The following is a 17,744-nucleotide window of genomic DNA, read 5'->3' as shown; positions in this document are numbered from 1 at the left end:
TCAATTATGCCCCCTGCGCTTTGATTCTCTTGTTTGACTCCACAAATCTCAGAGATAAACTATAAGCAAACTGTGCAATCAATAATAGCTGGCAGCCAGAAATCCATGCTTGTTGGCTGCTAAAATTAGGGCAAGAGCTGGGTCCACAACACTGCCAGACAATGATGGACATGATTAAAACATGGAACAAGAAGCTTAATACTGCCTTCTCAGCCTCCATCCTAACATGCAGGCTATACCAGAACCAAGAAGAAGGCTACAAGATATCTTGATGTCACTGTTTCTTACAAAATAAACAACAAAAAATAGATACTAGAATCTTTTGTATATGGAGGAGATAAGAGGAAGGAAGAAACTAAAAGGAACAAGAGCTTGGCACTTGGGGACTAAGGGTTTTGGTCTCTTATTCATTGACCCAGTGATTTTTGCTATAATCACTCTCCCTGACGTGTAGTCTCCTCCATGGAGTCTGCACCTTTGGCCCACTTTTCCCAGCACCTAGGACAGTGCCTGGAATAAAGCAGGTACTCCATAAACATTGATGAAACTCAATGGTACTATAAGAGAAGCATATCAACGTCATTTGGTATAGGCAATATTCTACCACCATCATTACCACCATTAAGAAGTACCTGAGAGACTAGGCCCAAATTCTAAGTGATTGCTGAGGGTACACAGAGAGAGGAGACAGATCTGCAGAACCCGAAAGTAAAGTAAGTTTTAAGCAAATATGACCCAACATAGCAAACCTCAGCCAGTCCTCAAGGAAGAATGGATGGCGCGTAAACCACTGTCTGCTTCTCCTCAATTAAAAGGAGGATGGTTCCGTCTTTTAATTCAGCACAGTAAAACAAAGCCCTACCTATCTTTCCTCATGGGCCTTTTCAGCTGTCATTTAAAAAAATGTTTTAAACCACAAAAGTAATGTTTTCATTATAGAAAATAATTTTTAAAAAATCACGTCTAATTCAACCACCTAGATTTAATGATATTAACATGTATGCATTTTCCTATGTTTATATTTGTTTTTTCTAATGAGAAACCTTTGAACCTTTAACAATACATCACGAACCCTTAACAATACATCATGATCATCCTTCCCCCTTATTAAATATTCCATTGAACCGACATCAATTACATTTTCTCTTTTTGGAGGAACATCGCATCGATTACATTTTCTCTTTTTTGGAGGCATTATCAAGGCGATCCAGTGGCTTACTCGCAAGCATCTAAATCCTTCTTCAAATCTACTGCTCGCCCTAGCAGTTCTTTCCTTAAAGCCAGCACTCCAAGGAAGCACGATAATGGTTTTTTTTTGTTTGTTTTTCTTTGGTTTTTTTTTTTGCGGTACGCGGGCCTCTCACTGCTGTGGCCTCTCCCGTTGCGGAGCACAGGCTCTGGACGCGCAGGCTCAGCGGCCATGGCTCACGGGCCCAGCCGCTCCGCGGCATGTGGGATCTTCCCGGACCGGGGCACGAACCCGTGTCCCCTGCATCGGCAGGCGGACTCTCAACCACTGCGCCACCAGGGAAGCCCCACAATAATGTTTTGCCTCTTGAGTCCCTTTGTTTGAACTGCAGCCATTTTACTCAATTGGGGGCCAAGCATCTCCCTCTTCTTTCCCCAAATCCAGCTACTCAAAGCCTCGTTTTAGTTGTGAACCATACTTAATTGAGATCATTTCGCAGAAAGTCACAAGACACTGGTGTGTGCCTTTGAATAATTACCCCTGACTCTATTAGTAAATCTCTTTTCTGAAATTCCACATTTCAAAAAAGTTAAAAATACACCAGGGGCTTTAAAGACTACCTTTAAAGTCAATTAGCACCGATGAACTTTTATCTAGTCACTTAGATAAAAGATCCACCTGATGAATGTTTATTTCAATAATAAAGAAACACTACACTGTTAGTATAGAAAGATAAAGGCACTTGGACTTCTTAAATGTATAAAACTGAGTCCCTTGATATACAACTGTGGTACAGAATGATAGTAGATTAGAGTGGACAGGGGGAAAATCTCTCCCTTGCACTTTTAGGTAATGAGTTTGGACCACTGGAAAAGAACACAGGCTGAATTGCCTTTTAAATTTTAAGTGGGTTTTATCAAGGCCCAAGGGCAGCGTTTTTCCTTTGGGAACACGTTACAAAACTTCAATCGAAGTCTAAGAAGTATGATTCAATAGCCAAATTTGTATTTAATTCACGGCCTTTCAGGGAAGCACCTTATGATTAAGGAAAGGCTAAGTAAAATGAGTTACATCATGACCATAACTACAATTTACAGAACACCTTCAATATGTCAGGCATTTTATATACTTTATTTCCAGTCTTAATTAACCCTATAAACCTGGCTTACAACAGAGAGAACAGAGGCAGAGAAAGTTGAAGTAATGTACCCTTGGTCACCCAGCTAGTAAGTGTCAGAGCCCAGATGCCTATCCAGTGCTGTCTCACTCCAAAGCCAGGGCTCATGGACCAACGATTATAAATAAATCACACTCCGGGGTCCCCTCAGTTTCATCTGAGGCACTGATTGGACAAGCCCAAGAAGAAATATCAATCCTATTACTAAATACTGCCAGTACCACCTGCATCCTTGGGGGTACTCAGGAGTAAGACAGAGCGTTCTTAAACCACATCACAGAAAATATCGTCCGGAAGGGAAAGGGAATAGAAAAAAGTCTTCCTTCTTGCTTTTGTTCAAAATGTGTTATGCAACATGAAACTGTAAATTGGGTAACAAGGAATAGATCTAGCCATACAGTCTGACGCCAGAATCCACTCCAAAGGCAAAGATTCTCAAGTTTGCACATTACAATCACTTGGAGAGCTTTTAATAATACTGATTCCTAAAAATACTGGTTCCTAGTCCTGTCCCTAGAGATTCTACAGTGACTGGTCTACAGTGGGGTCCAAATACCAAAATTTTTAAAAAGTTCTCTAGATGATTAATGGAAAACCATTGAGAACTACTGCCCTAGAAGAGGGGTGTGTGTGTGTGTGAGTGAGACAGAGAGACAGAACCTAGACACCGACTCTCAGTTCTTTCTCCTTATTACATATACCTGGTAAAGTCTGGAGCACAGGGACCTAAAGGTTAGTGGGAAAGACAGACAATCCGGGCTGCATTACCTGGGCTGTATCTTCCATCAGGCCACGGATCTTCTCCACGACATCGTTGCGCCGGTGCTGGCGCAGGGCGCTAATTAACTGGGCCAGGCTGGCCTCGGGGCCCCGGATGGTCCAGTGCTGCAGTGCTGCGTAGGCCCGCTCGTGGTCCGCCGTGTACCCGTTGGAGAAAGCGGCCACCTCCCTCTCGCTGGCATTGCACAGAAGCTGATAGATATCCTTCCACTGGCTTCCCACTTGGGCTGCTACAAGCTTCAGGATGTCAATACCTATACCAGACACAAAATAAAATAAAACACAAATACAGATATGTGAGGTCTTTACAGAAGGCCAATCTGTTTTAATGAACTTAAAGAAGCACGCTTTCCCATGGCTCTCGTCCGTCAAAGGGATGCAGGGCCTCCCACTGCACATGCAGGCCATCCTGGAGACTAGTTAGGTACCCTCCTGCAAATGTCACTTCCAGAACGTGGAACCAGAGGAGCAACCTGGAAGAAAAATAAATCGCCCCTAAACAATATTTTGAAAGTCAAACCCAAACAAAGTACTCAGAGTGATTCCTTTATCGCTGCTAAAAACTGGAACCAAATAAACTAGAGACTCTCAGATGAAAAAAGTGGCGACTTTATAAAATCTAGAAAAGGTAAGCCACAGGTTCAAACTGCAGTGGAGTTTATCCAGCAGGGTCTGGGTTATGGGTGGTGAGGGTCTGGCTATGGTGTCTTGTATATCAACTGATGAAATTCCCAACTGACCCAGCCCAATGGGGGCATTCCTTCAGAACTTCTAACTTCCCATGCTCTAAAATCCTATGCTCAAGAGGCAACTTTCTGATCTATTAGTCAGTCTCCTAAAGTTGACTTGCACAGTTATAATGAAGACAACAGCAAAATGACAATATACTAACACTAGCTATTATCTTCCAGGTATTATGTGAAGGCATTCGCTCATTAACATTCCAACTGCCCGGGTAAGAAAAAAAAAAACAAAACAGAAAAGTCAGGCAACTTGCCCAATATCACAAAGGTAGGTGCGTTGGGTTTTGAACCCAACTCACTGGATAACGTTATAAATGGAGTCATTCTGGCTCATCAGTTACTTATAAACTCAATTAGCATGGGTCTGCAGTCCCCAGATCTGATGAACAGAGGGTGAAAATGCCAAAATCAAATCTTGGGATTTGACAACTCAGGGCACCGACCCTCTGTGAGGTGGGGTTTTCCCTGAGTGGCACACTTTGGTGTCTTCCTCTTTAAGGTACCTTCTCTCTGCAATTACGTATTGGCTTTTCCCAAATTTATCCATGGAGTGTATATATAACCCCACAGTAAGGGCTCTGGTAAGTATCACAACAGGTGAATGAGTCTTCTGAATCAATACCACCGTATCTTTGAATAAGGCCATACTCACAAACCCAGATACCAGAGTTATTATAGTTAACAATGTCTTGGCTAACTACAGCTAACAAAGAGGATACACAATGGAATACTATTCAGCCATGAAAAAGAATGAAATAGGGACTTCCCTGGTGGTGCAGTGGATAAGACTCCGAGCTCCCAGTGGAGGGGGTCTGGGTTTGATCCCTGGTTAAGGAACTAGATCCCCCATGCATGCCGCAACTAAGAGTTCACAAGCCACAATTAAGGAGCTGGTGAGCCGTGACTAAGGAGCCTGAGAGCTGCAACTAAGGAGCCCGTCCGCCGCAACTAAGACCCGGTGCAGCCGAATTAAAAAAAAAAAAAAAGAATGAAATAGTGTTATTTGAGCAACATGGGTGGGCCTAGAGATTATCATACTAAGTGAAGTGAGACAGAGAAGACAAATACCATGTGATACCACTTATATGTGGAATCTAAAATATGACACAAATGAACTTATTTACAAAACAGAAACAGACTCACAGATGTGGAAAACAAACTTATGGTTACCAAAGGGGAAAGGGAGTGAGGGAGGAATAAATTAGGAGTTTTGGATTAGCAGACACAAACTACTATATATAAAATAGATAAACAACAACGTCCTACTGTATAGCACAGGGAACTATATTCAGTATCTTATAATAAACTATAATGGAAAAGAATCTGAAAAAGAATATATATGTGTATAACTGAATCACTTTGCTATACACCAGAAACTAACACATCACTGTAAATCAACTACACTTCAATTTAAAAGGAAAGTTGAAAAAAAGTCTTTAAAACATTTACTACTCAAAAAAAAAAAAAAAGGGGGGGGTATTCCCTGGCGGTCCAATGGTTAGGACTCTGTGCTTCCACTGCAAGGAGTACAGGTTCGATCCCTGGTCAGGGAACTAAGATCCCACAGGCCACGGGGCGAGGCCAAAAAAAAAAAAAAATGAAGTCAAGTTCCCAAGTGAAACTTGGGGAAGAAAGCAAAAGAAGAGAAGAGGAGCTTACTGTGATGGTTAATTGAATTTTTCAATTAACTAGAGGTTAGTTGGGTGGGAAAGAAAAAAACCTTTTTTGCTCCAATCAGTTGTTGGGGAAAATATTTATAAAATGAGCTATCAACTTTTGCCTGAGAAAAGAGCAATAACAATTCCCGAAGTTTCCTTGTAAATGGAGGAATTTGTGGTTCCTCCATGGAAACCCTTCCTCTGCCACGCAATCCCATTGAAGCAGATGACTTGGAAGACTTGCGTGTACATCCTGAACCAACCCCCTGAAAATGGTTTCGGAAAGTAAGTTCCTGGTAGCAGGCTGCTTTCTCGTCAACTGTAAAAGCAGAATGCCACAGACTGAGACCCGACTGTACTTCCCACACTATTTTCCCCGGCAGTGTGAAACACACTTGAACCCGCTGCTTTTCAGTTTTCATAGCAATGTTTAGCCAGATACAGAGCTTCTGATTTCAAGCAGACAGACACCTCAAAAAACAACATATCTTATTTAAAACCCCACAGGTAACTTTCAGAAGCAAGCCAGCTCTTGGTGGTTGGTGTGGTCGATTCTTCCAAACACCAAAAGGCTTCTTAGCCCCCAAATCTTAATTTAGGTCAAGTTAACGAAGGCCCACAGTGTCTTACATGGAAACATGACTGTTTTCTTGTATGTGGGCCCTTTGCTCAAATCTTCGTAGTGCCAGTGACAGTGCGGCTTTGGGCAAACCACTAACTGTCATGCTCATTTCCTCATTTGTACAATGCAGATACTCAGTGTGGTCCCTGGGGATGAGCTGATTAACATTTTCTATAGAGTGGATTTATTTTTGGAAGTACCCCATCATTATAAATGTTCCATACACTGGGCACTACAACTTAAGACTAAATGCATTTCTGATGGAAACACACAGGCTTTATAGAGTAATTACAGAGTTTAAAAGGCTTACGCTTAACAATAGCTCCTTCTTCCAAAAGCCAGTATTTATACTTTTTTTCTGCCACAAAATTAAAAAAAAAAGGAAAACATGAAGAATGGGTGCGATGAGATTTTCCTTCAACTAAAATTGACTGGAGGCTAAATTTTAGGTCCACGAATCAGGTTTCACCTTATTCTTTTACTATGGAAACATGGAGTCAACTTTTGTGAACCAGCCTGGATCAACAAGGTTCCTCACCACGGGCCCCTCCCACTTCGGAGCTGATAAATACAGACAACCACTACCTCCGGAGATCCCAGCCTCTCAGCCTAGCACAGGATCACAAACAGCAGGAGGAGGGAAGACCAGTCTGAACTAGCCCACGACTTTGGTGTCCCCTGCCCCCGACCCCACTATCGCCACCAAAGGGAAAAGAAACACCTGCGGAATATTTCAAGAGTATTTGTTGGGCAGCCACTGTGTGTGTTAACTTTGTTTGCTGGACTGAAAGCCCTTGGGAGATTTTCAGACAAAGAGTTTAGCACCGAGAAAATGAAGTCACACTGATGAAGTACAAAATCTGATGGGATCTGAAAGTGCTCTTCGTTTAGAAAACAAGTTTCAGGCAACACTAAACAATACAACTATAGGGCAAAGCAGTAGAATGATTAAACTAAATTGAGATAGCTACCGTTGGGGAGGGGGGGGTACGGTAGCTGTCCCCTCCTGGAGAGGTGCACAGAGGGGACTTCAAAGGTATTCCTGAGGTTCAATTTCCTAAGCTGGATGGTGGGGAAATGGGTCTTCTTTTTATTTTATTATTGTATTTGATATTTATGTTATTATTCCTTTTAAAGCTACATACATATATATAACACACATATATAGATATATTTGCATATACTTCATACCTATGCATACTATGATGTGGGATACATAATTTTTTTAATGTTTAATTTTATTGGTGAGGAATCTCATGTAGAAAGGTTAGTGACTAGTTCAAGGTTGCCCAGCTAGTCAGTGGTACCTCTGTTGTGGTTAATAGGGAATATGGTATCGCAGAGGAACACTGCTATTCACTGGAATGATGCTCCTAGGGCACAGTCCACATATGAATGCACTCGGCACAGACCATGGTGTGTGTACTTCTTCCTGGCCTGTTATTACTGACCAAGCACATGCTTGGAAAGTTTTTCTTTAGGGCTAGCAAGTGTAGCTCTTTCCTTTAAAACTATGGTACCCTTTCTTTTTTTTTTAAAAAAAAAGGAAGTTTCAGCAAGCTTTTTCTGTACAGGGCAAGAATAAGTGTTTTAGGCTTTAAGAACCATACAGTCTCTGTTGCAAGTTCTCAACTCTGTTGTTAGGTGACAGCGGCCATAAGCAGTACAAATGAGCCCACGTGCCAAAGTTCTCCAACCCCTGAAACTGTAGCAATTTAAAGAGACCACAGCTAGACTGTCAAACGGCAGAAAGATTTAGAAAAGCATTGTTAAAGAAACACAAACACACACAAAGCCCCCAAAATGAAAGTTCCTACCCCAATGATCAATCTCAATGTGAAATGCTAGTAAAATAGAGACCAAATCTCTGCGTGGCCCGGTGCCCTGGTCACCTGTCCATCAGCGTTCCGACAATTTTCATCTAGAATGGAGACAGTCACCATGTGTTGAATTAATCTAACTTGTTCAGCGTGATGCCAAAAATCTCTTTTTTCTTAGGTTGAAAAGAGGTTGACAACCGTCAACCCACAGAAGTGCTGATTGATAGGCAACGAGCTTAACTTCGCTTTTCTTGTGATGGCAGGTCCTGGAGCTCTGGAGAATGGCTGAAGTTTCCAAAGGAGTCATGACGCAGCCCAGCCCTATAAACCAGGGGCTGTACTTGCCAGGGGCTGTGTATGAGAAGGTGGTTCTGGCACCAGGGAAATGGCTTGTGACTTTGAAGGTGCAGGTAGTAGAAAGATCATAAACTTGCTAATCCCAAGATACAGTTTCAAACTCCATGACTTGTTAGTTGTGTGACATGGGGCAAATGACCTCTAAGATTTCAGTGTCCTCATCAGTAAAATGAAAATACCACCTCTTATCTCACAGGCTGGGTAAGGAGATGTACGGGGTCAAGTGTTAAACCTGTAAAGCACTTTGGTTCTCCTTCCTCTGTCCCCTCCATTTCTGGACAAGAGTCACTGGGGTAACGAAGCTGACAGGCGGAAGGAGTTCTGCATAGACATCGGTTTAGCACCAGGACCACAGGCGCTGAACAGTGAGGCCGGGCACCAGCATCCTCGCCTCCTGGGTTTTTCAGAACCTCACCAGTATGTGTCCGAAGGGGCACCTCTGCACAAGAGGGGCACCACCCACAGAAAGTCACATGTGAGAGGTCAACATTGCCCCCCGCCACACACAGGGCATCACAACAGGACTCGGGGGGTTCTTCCGAATAAGCGGACTCTGCCCAGCTCTGCTGTGAGGGAGCTCAAGGAAAAGGCACAAGGTGAGCAGTTGGGTTATTGTGGAAGACATGGCATTTTCCCATGCGTTATAAAACCCTGAATCAGATATAATCTGGGTGACAACCCTCATCGGAGGCTCAATGTCAATGTCAGTATGCAAAAAAAGTTCCTCCTCTTTTAATACGAACCTGAATTGACCTTTTCAAGAGAAGGTATTAACGCTCCTTCCTTTTGGAGATAAATATCTGAAATGAGTGCCATCATTAAGAAGCCATGGTGGGGCTTCCCTGGTGGTTGAGAGTCCGCCTGCCGATGCAGGGGACACGGGTTCGTGCCCCGGTCCGGGAGGATCCCACATGCCGTGGAGCAGCTGGGCCCGTGAGCCATGGCCGCTGAGCCTGCACATCCGGAGCCTGTGCTCCCCAACGGGAGAGGCCACAACAGTGAGAGGCCCGCATACCGCAAAAAAAAAAAAAAAAAAAAGTCTGGCTTTAGCATGCCATGATGGCCTTCCCTGTACAATGGTCATGTCCTCAGAGACGCCTTTTCTGGCCACCTTCTGCCCGAGCCCCATGTCTGCTTCGATCACCATTATCCCCAGCTACTCCCGGAGCCTAGCACATAACAAAAGTACAATGAGTATCTCTGAATGAATGAATGAGAGCCTTTTTACATCCCTCCCCTCTTGCCTGAACCTCCTCCCCACCATTTGTTACCCCATTAGCCCCTGTAACTTAAGTCCCTGAAAGGGACCAAATGCACATCCTTGCCGGGTAGCCCCGCCAGGTCTACAGTCTCTATGACAAGAAGAAAGGCCCACGTGGGGCTGCCAATGGGGGAAACGTGGGCTTCCTGGCACAGGAACCCAGCCCTTGTGCAATAACCTCTCCCTCTGCTGGCGCCTTCCTCCCATTGAGGGTGGTCCACTGAATCCATGTGAGGGCCCAGAGCGCACGAGGCAAAGAGGTCCCACCATGGCGGAAACCTCCTCCAGAGATAAGCTATCCAGGCCACGGTCTGGCTGGCCTGATAACATAGTAAATGCTCCTAAAAGCAACAACACCACATGTGCATGGGTTTTTTTTTGCAGTAACCAGCATGTCATAGGATGGTTAAAACATGCTCTATCAGGACTTCCCTGGCAGTCCAGAGTTTAAGACTCTACGATTCCATTGTAGGGGGCATGGGTTCGATCCCTGGTCAAGGAACTAAGATCCCGCGTGGCCAAAAGCAAAAGACAAAAAACATACTATATCTAAAGCGATCACTCCCAAAGCATCACACAGGAAACTGCTTCATCCACGCCGGGAACTTGGTTGGCCCCAAGTTAAAAATACTCCTTCCCTATTGAGGTAAAAAGTTGGAGGAACTGTTTAGATTTCATCTGAAACCCCAAAAGTGATTTCCAAAGCTGAATTCATCAGTATCTTGTTGAAGGTTCAATGGGCAATCATTACAAGCTCAGATGAATCTCGGGAGCCGCTTAAAAGCCACTGTGCAAAGGTCTCGTGGTTAATGGAAGAACTGTTTACCAAGGGCAAACTCTATCAAAGCAGTAGGAATGGAAGATATAAATTTCACTGAGGCTGTGAGGACAAAACTAATAACCTTTTCTTTCACTCCAGGAGGAAAACAAAACAACACGAAATGCCCTCTTCCTCCCTGTCTCAGCCTCTGTATGAAGCTGTTCATTTATTCATATAATGAAAATGTACTGAGCCCTTACTGAGCACCAGACATGATTCTGGGCATCGCGGACGTGGCAGCGAATGAGGCAAAACAAAATCCTTTTTCCTGGTGAAGTCCGCATTCTGCTGGGGAACGCGGGAAGTAATAAAATATTCCATACGTTGCACAGCCAGGAGTGCTAAGGAGTAAAAGACAGCAGGGGAAGGGCAGGGCTGCAATTTTAAATATGGGGCCTTCTCCCTGATATCTCAAAGAAGGCTCCACTGAGCTAACGCTGGAATCAAGCCCTAATGGAGGTGAGGGAGCAAGTCCTGTGGAGGGAACCGCAGGTAGAAAGGGAGGATGGGTGCTGGCATGTACAAAGAGGGCAGGAAGACCAGTGTGGCTGCAACAGTGAGTGATGGGGAGTGTGGTGGGCGTCAGAGGCTAGATACGAATGGCCAGGAGGGGAGTACAGATTGCACTGGGCTTTCAGGCTGCCGCTCCCCGTGCAGTGAAAAGTCACTGGGGATTTTGACGTTTCAAGGACAGGACTGCCGCGATGTGACTTACATGGAACAGGATCACTCTGGCCGTTGTGAAAAGAATAAACTAAAAGGGGCACAGGCAGAAGTGGAGCAACCAGTTCAGAGGCCATGGCAATGATCCAGGAGGGAGGTGACAGTGCCTTGGGGCCAGGGTGGTGGCTGTGGAAATGAGGGCAAATGGTGGCCTTCTGCATCTATTTTGAAGGTAGTGCTGATTGGATTGGCTAATGGCTTGAATGTGGGGTGAGAAAGCAGGAAAGGAGTGAAGGTTTTGCTCGGAGCAGCAGGAAGACCAGAGGGGCCATTTTCTGCGCTGGACAACTGATGTGAACAGCACGGTTCGGGATTCAGGGTTTCACATCTTAAGTGGGAGGTGCCTCTTGGACATCTGGGTCCATCAGGCAGGTGGGAGGCTATCTGTATGTTGAGTTCGGGTACAAGATCCAGGCTGGGTAGATGCACTTGGGAATTAGCAGAAGATAGATGGCATTTAAAGCCATGGGTCACCCAGGGAAGGGGTGTGTGAGGGTAGAAAAGAGGGTTGAGTCCTGAGCCCCGGAGCTCTCCATTATTCAGAGGTGGGGTCCAAGAGGAGGAAATAGCCAAGGAGCTGGAGAAGGAACAGCCAGAGAGGTGGGAGGAGAGCAAGAGAGGGTGGAGTCCAGGAAGCCAAAGGAAGGAAGTGTTTCAGAAAGAAGGGAACCAAGGGACCCAGTGGGCCGTAGAGGAAAACTCAGAACCGAACAATGCAGTGAGAATCGTGCTGTCAGACTACGTGGAAAAGAGGCCAGATTGGGGCTAAAACATTGCTACCATATTTTAGAGGTGCTAAAACATCTAAATGCACTTTTTAAAAACTGAAATATAGTTGATTTACAGTGTTCCAGGTATACAGCAAAGTGATTCAGATATAGATAGATTGATAGATAGATAGGTATTCTTTTTCAGATTCTTTTCCCTTATAGGTTATTACAAGATATTGAATATAGTTCCCTGTGCTATACAGTAGTAGGTCCTTGTTGGTTATCTATTTTATATACAGTAGTATGTACCTGTTAATCCCAAATTCCCAGTTTATCCCTCCCCTACTCCTTCCCCCTTTGGTAACCACAAATTTGTTCTCCAAATCTGTGAGTCTAATTGTTTTGTAGATAAGTTCATTTGTATCAGCGTTTTAGATTCCACGTATAAGTGATATATATGTTTTTAACCAATGCCTTTCCGTAGCTTGGTTGCAGTGTGCTTTTTTCCTTAGTGGTGTATAAAATAATGGTGCGTCTTAGATTTGACGAAATATAGTGAGAACTATTATTTTTTTAATTTATAAACTTGAACTCGCCTAATTTTTACAATCTGACATACCATCAACAACCTAATACGTCAAATTCTGTTCATACGCTGCAAGGGTAACGACCAATTACTCGTGAAGAACAATCAACAGAATTAGAGAAATTCCTCCTTCTCTGCAAAATCTGCTTACATAATACCTGACCAGGTTGATTCAAGGACACTCATTTGTAAGGATTTTCTTTTCTACTTGTATTTTAGCCCTACGTGGGGAAAATGCTTATGTGTTTTTCAGTATCCTAAACAACTTAAATTCAAAAGCTGTTCGATAAATTAGAGAAAAAAATATACATTTAAAACATAAACACCTGTCCTCTAAAACCTAGAGGAAGAAGCCATTGGTGGGTGGGCCTGGGGAGGACAACAGCCTTCCAAGGGCAAAGGCCACACCTTTCTTTCTTTTTTTTTTTTTAGTGCTTTATTTTTATTTTTTTACATCTTTATTGGAGTATAATTGCTTTACAATGGTGTGTTAGTTTCTGCTTTATAACAAAGTGAATCAGTTATACATATACATATGTTCCCATATCTCTTCCCTCTTGCGTCTCCCTCCCTCCCACCATCCCTATCCCACCCCTCCAGGGGGTCACAAAGCACCGAGCTGATCTCCCTGTGCTATGCGGCTGCTTCCCACTAGCTATCTACCTTACGTTTGGTAGTGTATATATGTCCATGCCACTCTCTTGCTTTGTCACAGCTTTCCCTTCCCCCTCCCCATAGCCTCAAGTCCATTCTCTAGTAGGTCTGCGTCTTTATTCCTGTCTTACCCCTAGGTTCTTCGTGACATTTTTTTTTCTTAAATTCCATATATATGTGTTAGCATACGGTATTTGTCTCTCTCTTTCTGACTTACTTCACTCTGTATGACAGACTCTAGACTCTGTGCACGAGATAATGCTTTGAGGCTGTCGCAATAAGAGGCTTTTCTACTGCAGTGGTTGTGAGTGCTTTATAATTCTCAAACATCTTAGAGGTTCAACCGAAAGGTGCCGTCGGCTGGAAGTAGCATTACCGGAAGCAAAGGTGGCAAAGACCGGGGTTGGGGAGCGCGGGATGGAGACCAGCCCGCCTGTTCCTGCCTGCTTCCAGAAAATGACTGCGGCCCTGGGGCAGAGCAAGGGCACAGCAACCTCTTAACTGGAATAATCTGCTCCCTTCAGCCCGGCTTCCCGGTGTTTACACTTCAAGTCTACTTCCCGTAGGAAATTTGGGCTGACAGACAGGATGACTGTCTAGAATTTGGAGTCCAGGAGCCTTTTGGCAAAGGGAGGAGGGTTTCTTCGGTTGCAGCTGCTGCTGCCTGGGGCTGAGAAAACTACCACCAAGTTCAACAGATGTGAGTTCCAATTAGCATGACTCCATCACCTCTGACTTATCTGAAACAGCCTTTATGTTTTCAAACAGCCCTCAGAGCCTTCAGCCATTGGGTATCTGGCTTTAGAATTTTTCCATTTCAAGCAATCCAAGAAAACAGTGAAAAGTAGGAAATCGGGGTGACTTCTATGGAGGAAAACTCATCATGGGTGACAATTTTTCATTTGTTTTATTTCAGAACAAGCTGGGTTTTGCTAAGGGAAATAAATTTTTCTTGATTGAGCACAATTTTAAAAAATCAACCATAGAAACTAGAAATTTCTAACATTGGAAAAATTAAAATCCAGATTCCAAGAACCAGAAAAATAAATCCAGATTCTAAGAATCAAGGGGCAGTGTCCAGAGTCAGATCAGTGCCTGGGTTTAAAGCCTAGCACTGCCCTTTTGTAGCTGTGCGACCTCGGGCAAGTGATTCTCTGTACCTGAGTTTTCCCACCTGTAAAATGGCAATGATAGTGGCCTACCTCATATGGTTAAAAAAATTAAGTTAATATTTATAAAAAATGCTTAGAACAGGATATGGCATTCAGTAAGCACGATACAAGTCTTTGTTAAAGAAAAGTAGACAATGAAAACTTAATGGTAGCAGAAACCTTTCTTATAAGGTTAGAAAATTATATTAGTAAGTCACGGTTTATTCCATCTTTTGCACCCCAAAATCACCTCAAGATCTTGCCTATGTGGGTGGTAGCAAACACTCCCTAATCTCACTTTAGAAAAATGTAAAGTGGAAAAGTACTTATTATTGAATTCCTAATGCACTTCATTCGTTCTTCATTTCTCAACACTGCTTATAGTGGTTTTAATAATTCAGGCAAAATGTTATGTCATTCCTGAAACCTGACTGAAGAGTATATTGATGTTGTTCCAATGCATCCAAGGCACAGATGTCAGTTACTCAGCATCTGTTCCTAACCAACCCCTGCAACTTCGGGGAAATATTTATAAGAGACACACAATCACAATTCCGCTCTTACAATTCCATGGCATCTTCCTGCTTCCCCTCGAAAGAGGATGAAGTCTGCAGAATTGCAAAACTGAGGGATGGTTTTCCTTCATAAGCCCCAATAATAACCGCTTCTCCCACACGGGGCCAATCCTAAAGAAGGAAGCAGTTTTTCTCAGCCTATTGCTGGGATTCGTAAGGAACCAGAATTCTGGGAGGAAAGGAAGCATTTATTCTCAGCCTATTGTTGGGATTTGTAGGGACCCAGAACTGAGAACATGGTCGTTACTGAGTAAAACCTAAAGACCACAGAGATGGGAGGGGATGTGCATCTGCTTGTTTGCTGGGTAAGGCAGGATGATGTCCTGTTTTGCTTTGCTTGAGCAGTGAGTTGTGGATGGGGGAAAGGATGGAAGAAATAAAAAATATATTACCAGAAACTCAAGATCTAAAATAGAGCTCAGTGCCAGGACAATATCTGAACCTTTTAAGTAAGTGCACTAGGCCAGTTCTGTCCTGTTCCTTAAGCAGCATTGTTTTCCCTAAGAACAGTCTTTAGGTACAGATTGGGACGTCAAAGTTATGCAAAAACATGGATGGACCTAGAGATGCTCATACTAAGTGAAGAAAGTCACACAGAGAAAGACAAATACTGTATAATATCACTTACATGTGAAATCTAAAAAAATGATACAAATGAACTAATGAACTTATTTATGAAACAGAAACAGACTCACAGACATAGAAAACAAAGTTATGGTTACCGAAGGGGAAAGGGTGAGGGAGGGATAAATTAGGAGTTTGGGTTTAACAGATACAGACTACTATAGGACCTAATGTATAGCACAGGGAACTATATTCAATACCTTATAATAACCTATAATGGAAAAGAATCTAAGAAAGAATATAGATAGATAGGTAGATAGATAGATAGATAGATATAACCAAATCACTTTGCTGTACCAGAAACTAACAAAACATTGTAAATCAACTATACTCCAATTTAAAAAATTTTTTAATTTAAAAATTTTAAAAAAAGAAATAGCATCTTAGTATCTCGTTCTACAGAATGAGCCCTTTGCCTTTTTGCTGCTGCTGCAGGTACAAAACGGTCTGCTTGAGAAAACATCCACCAGCTACCTTCACAATCCCTCCTGCAGTCCACTGAAAGGAGACGCTGTCTTTATATAACACGCGCTTTAAGAAACTACACAGGGAAGGATTACTGTCCCCGTCAAATGCTTCCGATCTCCCTAAGATCCAGGACTATGAATGTGCCCATCAGGAACTAAGTGCAGTTTAAACAAGGTAAGTCCAATTCCTTTGTCTCTCACCCTTTTTTCCCCTCATTTTTCTTCATAGCCTGAAGTCTGGAAGAAAAAGGGAATGTGACTGAAGAGAGACGTTGTCCGTTTTTTGCTCCCTTTCTCACTATCCAGAACCTCCTCCGCAAGTATTTCAGGGCAATTTCCACGCCTCACCTGCTCTCCAAACTTCCCCTCAAAATCCCAAGGGCAACGGGGCTGCTGGGAACCCAACTTCATACTCATCACAAATAGTTACAGGTCACAAATAGGAAGAGAGAGAAGTGGGGAAGGCAGAAGGGAGGAGAGGAACAAAGGAAGGAAAGTCAATAGCAAGGACCCATATTAGAAACGGCACCGAGAGAATGGCACTGGCTCCCGTTCTCAAGCCATCTCTGTCCTTAACTGGGACAGGACCACACTGCTCTGTATGATCCATAATCCTAACGAAGTGAATGAGGTGACTGTTTTAAGATCACTTGAGACTTTCTCAGTGCAATGGACGGCCAGTGCGTACACGCTAAGTGTCACTCTCCTTACTTTGGTGCTTTTTGTTTCCAAAGCGATCAGACAAAAAAAATATTGTTTTCCATGTAACTTCCCAAATAACATGAACCCACATTAATCTTTAAGTTGAACAATTTGGACCCCCACTTGCCCCATTATGCTTGGGTTATGTTATCAAAAGAACTAAAATTTTTAAAAACGACAAAAAGGGACTTCCCTGGTGGCACAATAGTTAGGAGCCTTCCTGCCAACGCAGGGGACATGGGTTTGAGCCCTGGTCCGGGAAGATCTCACATGCCTCAGAGCAACTAAGCCTGTGTGTCACAACTACTGAGCCTGCGCTCTAGAGCCTGCAAGCCACAACTACAGAGCCCGTGGGTCACAACTACCGAAGCCCACACGCCTACAGCCCGTGCTTCCAACAAGAGAAGCCACCACAATGAGAAGCCCGCGCACTGCAACAAAGAGTAGCCCCTGCTTGCCGCAACTAGAGAAAGCCTGCGCGCAGCAACAAAGACCCAATGTAGCCAAAAAGAAAAAGACAAAAACATGGCACATTAAGCATTAACAACAGACTTACATCTTGATGATACTTGGACCTAGTAATAAACTCTTAAATAAATTCTGAATGGACATTCAATTCCTGCTGCTGAAAAGGACATATTACAAGAAACCACAGTACAGTCCCAATCTACCAACAGAAAATTGCTATGACTCCAGAAAGGAAGGAAACATACAAAATGCCACAGCCCCTCAGTCTCCCATCCTCCTGGCCACATAAGGTCTCGTCATGTGTTTCCAACACTAGGATTCCATGGAAGTAGGGAGGCAGTTTTGTGGAGTTCAACTTTAAAACCGTAAACCCACGGAAGAGAGGGATGAGTGGAACCAAAAGAGGTTCTTGTTGGTGAGAAAGATGGGAACCACTGGGCTGGCTTCACAGTGCTGGGGGTCTACAAGGCATTCAGGAGCACGGCACCATCTGCTTAAGGCGGGTAAGGGTTAAGTGAGGTCCTACACGACCTCTTATACAGAATACACAGGACTAGGCGATTTTATCCCCACCCTCCTCCTCTTGAACAATTCAGTGTGAAATGGACAAGGACCAGAAAACGATCTTATTATACAGGATTATCTGCTGCCCAGAAC

The 17,744-nt window shown here is 43.6% G+C and overlaps 1 protein-coding gene across 2 annotated transcripts in view; it reads right to left on the bottom strand.

Moving 5' to 3' along the window:
* Nucleotides 1-17,744, bottom strand: part of TNFRSF21 (TNF receptor superfamily member 21) — a 64,832-nt gene that overhangs the window by 22,391 nt on the left and 24,697 nt on the right. For both annotated transcript variants that reach the window (XM_019949916.3, XM_019949914.3), the window contains exon 4: nt 3,135-3,400. In XM_019949916.3, coding sequence (XP_019805475.1) covers nt 3,135-3,400 — 266 coding nt within the window. The remainder of the gene's footprint in view (nt 1-3,134; nt 3,401-17,744) is intronic.

The sequence above is a fragment of the Tursiops truncatus genome, chromosome 10 (assembly GCF_011762595.2).
Source record: "Tursiops truncatus isolate mTurTru1 chromosome 10, mTurTru1.mat.Y, whole genome shotgun sequence".
Classification (NCBI taxonomy): Eukaryota; Metazoa; Chordata; class Mammalia; order Artiodactyla; family Delphinidae; genus Tursiops; species Tursiops truncatus.
This window is presented reverse-complemented; position numbering and strand designations above follow the sequence as displayed.